This window comes from Peromyscus leucopus, chromosome 4 (genome assembly GCF_004664715.2).
Source record: "Peromyscus leucopus breed LL Stock chromosome 4, UCI_PerLeu_2.1, whole genome shotgun sequence".
In the NCBI taxonomy this organism is placed as follows: Eukaryota; Metazoa; Chordata; class Mammalia; order Rodentia; family Cricetidae; genus Peromyscus; species Peromyscus leucopus.
Window position 1 is genome coordinate 117,853,833 of NC_051066.1, and position 12,039 is coordinate 117,865,871.

At 37.7% G+C, this 12,039-nt stretch overlaps 1 protein-coding gene across 1 annotated transcript in view; it reads left to right on the top strand.

Moving 5' to 3' along the window:
* The window catches only part of Macrod2 (mono-ADP ribosylhydrolase 2), a 1,962,999-nt gene that overhangs the window by 1,146,461 nt on the left and 804,499 nt on the right, over positions 1 to 12,039 (top strand). The window contains exon 6 of the mRNA XM_028884439.2: positions 1,638 to 1,759. Within this exon, the coding sequence (XP_028740272.1) occupies positions 1,638 to 1,759 (122 nt within the window). The remainder of the gene's footprint in view (positions 1 to 1,637; positions 1,760 to 12,039) is intronic.

Consider the following 12,039-nt stretch of genomic DNA (forward strand, 5'->3'; position numbering starts at 1 on the left):
CTAGCATCTATTAAAAAAATAGTAGCTAACATAACATAGTCATTGGAAAGTTTATTACATAGGAACCAAAGGTCCTATTTCCTGAATATATGTAGTTTATGTTGTTTTATTGCAAAATAATAATATCATTATATGCTTTGTTTCAATGTGTATAACCTAATCTTACTTTATTTTCCACTTCTATGCTGGGGCAGTTCCCACTACAATGAGAACCAGGCCCACCTGTGAAATAACTCTGTGTGAGCTCAGTGGTGTAGATTTTCTGCCCACTTTGATCATATGACATCATTTTTAATATTGTCTGGCAAGAGTTTAAATATTGTTTTAGAATTAATCGTTGAAATCCTGCTTAGAGGGCCTTTCTCAAATATCATATAATGGTCTCAGTATTTAGCAGTGGGCCAGCAAAGTTCCCCTTCCTTAGTAGGTTATGGGTCTCAATTCAGATTTTACATATAATTTTAACTGTGCCATATTCCTATTTTTTCAAAGCACTCTTATTCTTGTCCTTGTTAAAACTAAGTGGTACTGATTAGCCAAAGTAAATAATTTCATTTCATTATAATAGTCTGCTAATACAGACCAAAATTTATCTCTTTGATCAAACTTGATTAGTTCTTGTAACTTACGTCAGTGAAATGTCATAATTATTCAATTAACATAGAAAACTAGGAAGCAAAAGTTACAATGTATTTCAAGTAATTTGGATTGAAATTTCATTTCTCCTTTTTTTTAACTTTGAAATGAGGATAATCTTATTCTGTAATGCTTCTGAATTTAAAAACTTACATATGTGGGAATTGCAGCTGTAAATCAAGTGGTAGCATGTGTGCCTAGCATGCACAGCAAGGCTCTGGGTTCAATCCCAGCACTTCTTGAAACAGTTTATGTGTGTGTAAAACAGGGAAAAAAATAACACAGTGCTTGAGGTTTACATGCAAAAGTAAAAACTGTCAAATTTTACATTTCTAAACCCACAATGAGATTGGAAAGAACAGATTACTCTGTGAGAGTCCTAATGTTAAAAATAAGGTGTGAACCATCAGTCAGCATGTGTGCATACTATTAGTCCTAGTACCGCTCATGTTTGTGGAGATTGGACAATGTCAAACTATTAGTAGTAGTTTAAAGTTTTTCATTTTAGGATCATGATTGGGAGAAAATCCTTTCGGTGATGTTTTCAAGATCTTCTTTATATCACATAACATCTTATTTACAAGGAGAATTGTGTCTGGCATTGGCTCTTCCTTCCCCTGTCATTTCAGATACTCATTTTTCTGGCAATTATTTCTTAGTATATAATCCACCAAGAATTTGTCTTCTTCCAGGGTGTCAATTGTACACATCTTATACAATGATCTGTCACACTTGGACCCGACCAATACCTGTGGAACAGTTCAATGGTAGCGAAATTCCTTTCTCTGGTGTCACCTTCCTGGGGGGTGGGGTGGGGCGTGGACTGCCTTGACAGCCTATGTCCCTGGAATCTTTTACAATGGAGCATTTATGTTATCAATATTTCTTAGCTTCCCTGTCTCCATGCCCCAACACTAATATGTAAAATAAATAAAGCACCAGTTGTGTGAAAAGTAAACAGTACTTCACTTATCATGTTCTCATTTCTTTTGCATTTTCAGATGTCATCCATACCGTAGGGCCAATAGCCAGAGGCCACATTAATGGTTCCCACAAGGAAGACCTTGCAAATTGCTATCAATCATCCTTGAAGCTGGTGAAAGAAAATAACCTCCGATCAGTTGTAAGTACTTCAGAGTTCTTTGTTTTTCATCCCTTCTCAGACTTTATGCAAAGAAAATAGCCAGTGCTGAGTTTATCATAATATTGTACATTTCTTTTACACATTTCTTTTACATTAGCAATATGTACACACGGTTAGCACTGTCTAACCTTTGTGTATGTGAGCATACTGGGTATCTACATATGCATCTTCAGATTCAATTCACGTTCAGAAGCTTACTCCATGTATTTTTCCTGAACACTGTTATTCCTTCAGATTCATTTTATTCCCCATAACCTAATAACCTGTAACTAAAAATGTCACACACACACTTACACATTTTATGAAATTAGACAGAGAGAATTCAGAAAACATGCATCTAATCTATTTTCTTAACAGTGTTCTGAGAGAAAGCTGGCATTGAAGGTATTTGTCTGTTTGCTTTTTTTTTCGACCTTGCCTGACTTTTCATCTCAATTGCACCAGGAAAATAAAACTCTGAGCATTATATATTGTAAGTACCCAATAATAACTTAATTTGTCCTAGAATAAATTAATTTGGCTAGGATATCTGAGATTTTTAATTCCACAGAGATTATAACCTTGCTGAAGTTGCAGAGCGGGAAAGAAGTTAACTTTCTTGAGGTCTTAGCAGGCTGACTAGACCTCAGCATTGCTTGAGAATTTACCCAACTGGTTGCTGTACAGTTTGCAAGGAGAACATTAAATCTTACACACATTTGGAAAGCTGCAGTTTGAAGTTGTACTTGTTAGCACAACTGTAGTTAAAAAGATCCTTTTTCATTGTAACATGGTAAATTCTCTTGAGATAAAGAGATATTTTACATGCCAATTATACCTTATAATATTTGCATACATATACATATGTATATATATATAAAACTTCGGTAACCTTTCAATTCTTTTAAAAAAAATGTGTCTGTTTGCAAAATAATCAGTACCCAAATGCATGCAAGCATGTGTTTGTGTGTGTGTGTGTGTGTTATACATACAGGAATCTGCATCCATAGTGTGATGTAGAGGCCATAGGTCAATACTAGGATGTCTTCCTCTTTTTTTTTTTTTTTTTTTTTTTGGTTTTTTCGAGACAGGGTTTCTCTGTGTAGCTTTGCGCCTTTCCTGGAACTCGCTTTGGAGACCAGGCTGGACTCGAACTCACAGAGATACGCCTGCCTCTGCCTCCCGAGGGCTGGGATTAAAGGCGTGTGCCACCACTGCCCAGCTTGAATGTCTTCCTCTTATTGTTTGAGAGAAGGTCTCTTACTTGCTCAGATTAGCCCGCCTGACCCCAGAGTCCCTAGGACCTTCCTCCCCCATACTCCTGGTTTCCTTTCTGTTGCTATGATAAAATATTCTAAACAGAATCTCCCTAATGGAGAAAGAGAAGTCAAGGCAGGAGCTCAAGCAGAAACTGTAGAGGACTGCTGCTTGTTAGCACACTCACAGGTTTATGCTTAGCTAGATGTCTTATCCAGCTCCAGCACAGGGAATGGTGTTATGTACAGCAGGATGCCTCCTTATTTCAATTAGCAATAAAGACAGTCCCACAGACATGCTCATGGACCAATGTGGTCTGATAATGCCTCTATTGAGAGTCCCTTCTTAGGTGACTTTAGGCTGTGTCAAGTGTACAGAGCCACATGGCTACTCAACTTTTTACAGGGATGGTTGCTGGGGATCTAAGTTCAGGCCTTCATGCTTTCATGACCAACACTTTACCCACTGAGCTGTTTCCACAGCTCCAAGACCCTGTTCTCAGAAGAGAAAGCTGGAATTCAAAGAGTGGAGAAAAGTATGAAACCGGTAGTTAATTTGATCTCTATAGGAAAAGCAAAGCAAATGTGTGCTTGGGAATAATAAAAAAATTGTCAATATGAATAGTTGATTTTACAAGCAAGAGACTGCAGTGTCTATGAAATGGATATCCATATAAGATTGCATCTTGGAATATATAGATTTTAATATCTGAAACGAATGTGCTAGTAAAGTTATCAGTATTCCTAGTGATAATGTTTTCCAAAGGAAAAACAACAACAAGACACCCATTTCAACTGCCAAGGAGTGGCATTCGTCATTTTAACAGAGGAAATAAATGATTGTTAGGTATGACCACCTTAAATCAATATATGTGAGAAAAGCACTAAGAATTGCATATTATGCTAGCTAGTTTTTATCAAGCCTTTGTAAGTGATCAAACAGTGCTCTGTTCTGGTCATTTTGAGATTGGAATTAGGTCTACCTTTGTATTTTTGAGGATGACTTTGAAGTATTAATAGTGTGTTTCTTGAATAAAGTTAGCAGGCAATGCTGAACTGAATTTATATGAATATTGGTAAATAAAAATAGAGAAGGAAAGTACCTGTTGAATCTGAAGTGAAATGCTCAGCTAAATTAATGGCCATGTTCTTAAATGATTAACTGGAGGTAAAGGATTTGTTCTTATATTTTTGTTCTTTATCCTTTATGTAATCTTCCTTCCTCTTTCCCTTCCCTCTCTCCCATGATACCTCCTTCCCTTCCTCCTTTCCTTTTCTTTCGGAAAGAAAAAAAAATGGGACTGTTGACCTCATATGGTGAATCGTGTTCTTCACCACCATTAAATGAATCATTCTACCAAAAATCATCAAATTATGATTATTTTCAAGGAAATGGAAGGGGAATGTGGCAAGTTGTGTGTTTTATAGTACTATACATTGCAGATTTATCACAATACATGGGTCGATGTTATTATTGGAAGAAACATAGTTGTTAAGATGGAAATAAAACTCAACTTGAGTATATTTATTTATGGAAAGGGAAATTTCTCATAATCCCTGTGCTAAAGAAGCCATTGATTGCTCCCTGTAACAGCTTTGTGAGTTTCACAGGGATGGGGTAACAGTAGCAACTTAATGGTTCCTTACATCTGGAAACAGATACTACAGAAACATATCACCTGCCTGTGGCTATATACTCTTGAGATCTGCGGGTATTTGGTCTCCCAATATTTTGGTGTCAAATGACTGTTTATTTTGGCAGGATAAATTAGATGGTGATAAAATTACTGAGCAACTGAAATTTGGAAAGGGAGAGAACTGCAAGAAAAGTCAAAGGGATCTCCCTAACAGAGTGCTGGGCATAGTAGAGACAAGTTTAGCTTGCCTCATAGTTGTTTGAAATAGAGACAATCTAAAGAAAACAGAGGGCAATGGTATAGCCCCAGATAAGTATCTAGAACTCAGGAGGTGATTTAGGTCATTGGATATATTGTGGATGAAATGATCACTATAAAAACATACATTTTCTTAATTCAGAAAATTCTTATTCTTTCCTCTCTTCTATTTATTCTTTGAGAGGGCTTTTACTAACTGTATACCCCATCTGTATTTTATGTACTAAAATTGAGAAACATAATAAGTTTATGATTGATCTGACACTGTGTTTTCTGTCTGTGAATGTTTATCTAATATAGCCTCATAAATACCATGGAATAATTAAGTTTAGGCTTATAATAATTATTTTCCTGATTTTTTTTCTGCTTTTTTGAGACACAGTTTCTTTGTGTAAATCTGACTGTCCTGGAACTTGCTCTGTAAGATCAAGCTGGCCTTGAACTCAGAGAATCTCCTTCCTCTGTCTCCTGAGTTCTGGGATTAAAGGTGTGTGCCACCACTTCCTGTCTATTTTCCTGATCTTATGATGAAGAATTTTAAATGAAAATTTCAATCTGGCTAGTCATTCATACACTCTTCTTGTCCAATATCTATTTCTTCCAACATAAGTCCAAATGTAGTTTTTTTTTTATATTTCCCAAAATATGGACTAGCCTTGGGGAAAATTCAAATATATAAAAATTGATTTCTTAACAAATTTGAGATCACTGATTCCAATATAGTTAAAATTAATGAAGAGGATGATTCAGATTTAAAATAATGGGGCATTGGAAACAGACATAATGATTAAAGAGGACCATGAAGGGTTTAGCCTTTTGTTTTTTTTTTGTTTGTTTTGTTTTTTGTTTTTTTTCTATAAAACTTTGGGAAATACCAAGGCAAATAAAAGAAAACCACATTATTTGATATATAATTAATTTGTATCTTATTCAACTTGGGAAAGGTATAGCCAGGCTAGTAGAGTCCAGCTCCTGAATTGCTTTGAATTTTGAAATTATATTGTGTTCTGAGAAAATTAAATCTATACATATATACAGCACACACACACACACACAGACACACACACACCTATAATGAGAGACAGAGAGAGAGAGAGAGAGAGAGAGAGAGAGAGAGAGAGAGAGAGAGAGAGAGAGAGAGAGACTTTTGACTCTGCCTTGCCTAAAACATACATGTACGGATTGCTATCAACCTGAATGACTTTCAGAGGGAAATTCTCTAATGATTAGGTGTCTTTAGTAACATAATGTACCATGGCAAGCAGTGAGCATATTCAAGGATATTGACACATGTGGATTTTTTAAGAGAAAAATGAGGAGGATTAAATAAGAAACTTAAGAGACAATAATCTTTGCCCCAGACAATTAATGACAAGGTGGTGACAGTCCACAACTGAGCAAAGCTGGCTGCAGGATAGTTTCTGCAGAATCCTGACTTCAGAACTCCAGCGGCTTCATTCGTTCTTTGTGAGGGCAGACAGACATGACTCCATTTTGGTGTTAACAGCTTTCACAGCATGTTCGTTTCTTGGTGAAACTTCAGGTATGAGCAGAGTGAGTGTTGGTGGTGAAGGAAAGGTGGAAGCATTAAAATCGGACAAGGGCTGGTAAATAAGAGGACAACTCTATCTGCTATCTCCAAATGCTAACATCAGAAGTGGAATAAATATTGACTTACATCCCATGTTCTCACTGTCAATTTTTTGAGCATACAGGTACTTTATGTATTTTCTAGTCTTTCTTGGCCTCTATCACAATATCATCCTAAAGTCTCCTATGGCAGACTCTTGCTATCAGCGTCATTCTCAGGAGCCTAAGCTTTGCTGTGCTGAAAGCATCTCCATAGTTTCCCCTCTTGGCATCAGCTAAAAGGCCAAGCTTTTTGTTTGTCACTGATACCATGGACTCACAAAGACACTCTGATGATGAAATATAGTGTACCCAGTTTGTATTTGTTGAATGACCACACGTAATAAAAAAAGATGCTCTGTTAGAAAGTGAATGGCAATAAGAATATAAGCCAGATTTTACTTACACTAAGATTATTTTCCTAGGAAATAAAGTTAATAATTGATATATGGTTTAGTGGGTTTATGCGATTATAGGCAGACTACAAAAGGAGTGTTTACTATAATGGTGTATATTACTGTAATTTTCAGGAGTGTTTTTCTAGATAATGTATTAGATGGGGAAATTATGATGTATTTTTACTGTTAAGAGCCACCCAGTGCCAATAGAGATCTCTCAAAACTAGATAATGTTCCCGTCATGAGTCATAGATCTTGAGAAGTAACAGCTTTTAATGAGAAAGAAGGCAGCCCTGCACCTTCAGTGCTACCTCTAGGCATGGCAGTAATAAGTGATTTTGGAATTCTGCATTGGTCTCACTCTAGTGTAGGTTTTCATTTTAAGGCGTAGTCAAGTGAATCTTATTTTCTTAGACAAGTTCCCTTCTGAGAGGGTTGCCATGGCAATGAGTTCTCAGCCAGAAATTCTTAAATGTTGGTTTTATTTCATTATCTGAGTTTCTATTACAGGCCACATCAATCAATGCAGTCCCTTCTTGAAGAAGACTTTTGTAATCTTAAGAAGCTAGCCCTCTAATTCATTACCTCTGCTCCTCTGCCTAACTTGATGTCGCCATTTCCCAGCCAGCTCTTCATCTCAAAGAACCCGTTTTGTAGAGCCGCGTGTTTGATCTGCCTTCCTACTTGCTTTTGAGGTGGCATCTCAACTTGTTTCTCCACCATCTCATTTATAAAGAATAATACTGTCTCCTGTCTTTCTAGTTGGGTTTCTCATAGCAATGTGACTAATGACACTATTAATAAATAACAAGAACAAAATCATCTTTTCATTTGAGCCTCCCTTTATGGTTTACAATAGTGTGCTGCTGTATATCATCTCACTTGGATTTCACATTTTCTAGCCAGTTGCCTGATACTTTGGTTTAGCCAAAGTGGGAAAATAAGGCTAAAGGAAGACTTTTTCTTGGTCAGTCTTTCCTACTCCTGCCCTTTACAGAATACCTTCATCTGGTGTAGGGTAAAGAAGCAGTTTGTGATAATACACTCATTGAATTGTTATTATTTAAAAGGCAAGTGCTCAAGCATGGGCAGTGGGGTCAAGGAAGAGTAAGAACATGCAATAATGGAAATGTATACATTATCCCTAAAAACAGATAATGACCCACCCAATCCCATATTTTCATATACTTCACATTTGTTGTACTGGTGGCCATACAAGGATGATTATTTGTATTATTGAGAAGTAACTTGTCATTTAGTGATGGAATGTAGAGTAATAGGAACAGTTAATATTTCTGAACTCTTACTTCATGCCAGCCTTTGCATTTCAACCAGTCCTTGAACCAGTCTTGAAATAGAAAGTGTACAGAGATGGTGGGATATTGACCCCTTCTGCCTTGTGCACAGTAGTTTAATATTTATAAATATAATTCCAACATAACAAATGGAATTCACACAATCTTTTTTATAAGTGAGAGGTGGTTCTGGTAAAATTGTGAACCATCAGTTTTAGTTAAGCTTTGTCGTGGATAGGACAAAACTATATTTAATATGCTGAATCTAAGGCAATTTACTCAAAGATTTTTATTTTTGAGCCAAGACATCTAAGTTCTCTTCCTCTTCAGAAAATTGAAGATTGAGATTGTGTCACTGTATTGACACACAGTGTAATACAGATGTGAGAAGGGTGGCAGTTAGTGTACATATAATGTAGAATTCATGACCCTGTAAATGTTCAGATGATATTTGGTGGCAAAGAAATAGTATCACAATATTGCATCACTTTGCTTGATTTTTTTTCAATATCTCTTTATTGATTTATAATTCAAAGTGCAAAAGAGTCAGTTAGCCAAGTTTGTATCTTTGTAAGTCTTTCCTCAGCTAGAAGGCACTATTGGAGGCAAGCTATTTGATTAGTAGATTTTCTAGTTTCCTTTATGTTGCTACTATAAACACCATGGCTCAAAGCAATGTAGAGGACAAGAGTTTACTTGATTTACACTTCTAGCTTTTATTCCATCATAGAGAGAAGTTAGGGTATGAACTGAAGCAGAAAGATGAAGGAGTACTGCTCACTGCCAATGTTTGGCTAGCTTTGTCACATAGCCCATTCCTACCTGCCTAGGGATCATGCCACCCACAGTGGGCTCGGCCTTCCCACATCAATCATCAATCAAGACAATCTCGTACAACCCTGACAACAGGCCAATCTAATCTTGCCAATTTCTCAGTTCCTTCTTCCTAGGTGACTGTAAATTGTGTCCAGTTGGCAATAAACACTGACCAAGACAGTAGGTTGTCTTCATTTTATTATTAAAGGAATCTTTCTAGTTTATTACTTCTCTTAATCTTTTCTTTTGTATTGTTTCATACTTTGTACATTGCCTTACATTTCTATAAAGTCCCCAATGAATTATGATCACCTCTTCATGTGAGAATACCTGAAACTCTGTTTCATTTCATCTATACTTGAAAGATTTTTTTAGTCATTCTGTGGTATTTGTTTACAATCAAAGGCCAAGAATAGTATTTAAAATAATAAAAAGTACAAAACTTCTCAATTTGGTTAGGTTTGTCAGTTTAATTGTTTTTACTTTTTTTTTTTTTATCAAAGTAGGGAGCATTCATAGGAAATCACTAGTGGTTTCTGCAAGCATGTCTTCCAGACAAAATATTGGCCCAGCACACTGTCAAAGGGAGTATGTTCTCATGAAATTTGTATAGAAACAGTAAACAGGTTTGCCATGCAAGCTTTTGTCTTGAGTGCTTTCTTTTTTCCCGACATGAACAACAGTTATTAGATCACTGCATCACAAGGAAATAGTCAATTCAAAACACAGACTGCAGAGTCCCAAGTCTGACATTATGTTTGAACAACTGAGCCATTCTGGCATATATCTCCAGGGTTAATAGTTTAGAGCAAAAGCAATGGCTTTAAATTGTGCATTTTTTCCTCACAAATGTTCAGATTTATTTGGGGAGAAGAGCAATTTCAATGTACGGATTTTAAGCCATTTGTAAACTGTTGAACTGAGAGACCAAGATAGCAAAACAAATAAAACCAATAAAAAAATTTAAAAAGTAAATATTTCATTGGCAAGAAAGCACTTCTCTCTCTCTCTCTCTCTCTCTCTCTCTCTCTCTCTCTCTCTCTCTCTCTCTCTCTCTCTCACACACACACACACACACACACACACACATACACACACACACACATACACACACACACACATACACACACACCTTGTTTATATGCAATTCAACAGAATTGCAAGGAGAGTATTATTTCCTAATGGGAAATTTGTTACAGATTGGTTGGTTGGTTTCAATCACAACATAGCTTTCTTTTTTTTTTTTTTTTTTTTTTTTTTTTTTTGGTTTTTCGAGACAGGGTTTCTCTGTGTAGCTTTGTGCCTTTCCTGGAACTCACTTGGTAGCCCAGGCTGGCCTCGAACTCACAGAGATCCGCCTGGCTCTGCCTCCCGAGTGCTGGGATTAAAGGCGTGCGCCACCACCGCCCGGCGCTTTCTTTGTTTTATATAGGGACAAACACATAACTTTAAGACATAGAAAATGGGAAACTTTGGCTTCTTGTGGTGTCTCATGGAAGTTGGGTAGGTTCAGACTTCTAATTATGGATTAAATTCATTTTAATCCATGTAGACAGAATTCTTTAGTGCTGTTTTGCCATGTCTTGTGAGCCAATGTTCTAGGATTTTCTTTCTCCAAATAAACTATCAGGCAAACCATCCCAAGTGTTTTATAAGAGAAAGACTTGTGGAATAAATTAAGAAGTAGGTCTCCTGTGCTGACAACCGAGCTTTGGCTCAGGGCCATTTCCGGGTCTGTGACCCTGCCACAGACAGAGTTTGTATTGAGCTCTATGCCTCCTGTTGCCATTGGGGTTCTTGAGACTGCCCAGAATCTGAACTGCCACATGGGGCCAAGCTAGAGCCTGGGGACCATGCTGCTGTTGGACCCATCCAGATCTGAGAGGCCTTCACCGCCACCAGTTCCATGGTGACAACCGGTCCCAAGCTAATGCCAATGACCACATCTGGGTCTGTGGTCCTGCAGCAGCTGAGAACTGCTTGCCCCTCACCGTGCCCCAGGAGAGCTGGCTCTGCCCCTGACCTGAGAGTAGTGGTCCTAGTGGCCTGGAGTAACAGGCCCAGCTGCCACCTAGGTACACATCCAGGGCTTGGGGTGGGAACACCACAACATTTACCCCTTCTATGACCTGCTAGGGTACGTGAAGGGACTGGTCCCGTGGAACCCTGGCTGAAGGCTCTTCATGACTTGGGGCAACAGCAGGATTTCTGAGAGAAGTGTTGGTGGGGATCCAGCTAGAGGCCTTGAACCTGACCAACAACCCATTATACAATGAACATTTGTATGTGGGGCTCTTTATACAAAAGGGTATACTGCATGACATATAGCAGCTCTCGGTGCCACTAAGATAACAGAAGAAGCAATGGAGAGATGGGAAAAGTGAAGTGTTTTTCTTTTTTTTTTTTTTAATGGTTTCTTATTTTTATTCTTTTTTCACTTTCCTTTGGGGAAGATGCTTCAGGAAGAAGGGGTGGATGTGGGGGGACTGGGAGATGAGTGGGATTGGGGTATATGGCGTAGGATTCCCAACGAATCAATAAAAAAAGCAGATATCATATATTTTATTGAATCAAAAGAGGAAAAAGCAGATAAAAAAGGGGGTAGGTGAGGTGACAAATGAGTAGAAAGACCACCTGTCATGCTTGTGACACATTCACATGCCCCATGTCTCTCTCTGCCACCTCAGCCTTCTTTCACGTGGAATGGTTCTGAACAAGGGATCATGGTGGATGGTTAGGACCTTGAACAGCCACACATACTTTTTCAGAAAGACTCAGGGATAGGTAAACCTGATGAGCAACTCTCCAGTTTACTACTGACTGTCAGTGTTGGAGTGCAATCACGTCAAAATGAGACTGCAATGTCTATCTTCCCCAGGAGGCTGATTTAGGGTGATCATGCTACTATCCTGCAGATGACATTATCCATGCCTGCAATCTGATCTAAGGCTCACTTTGTATAGAGATAAACCATTGTGTACCATTCTTTCT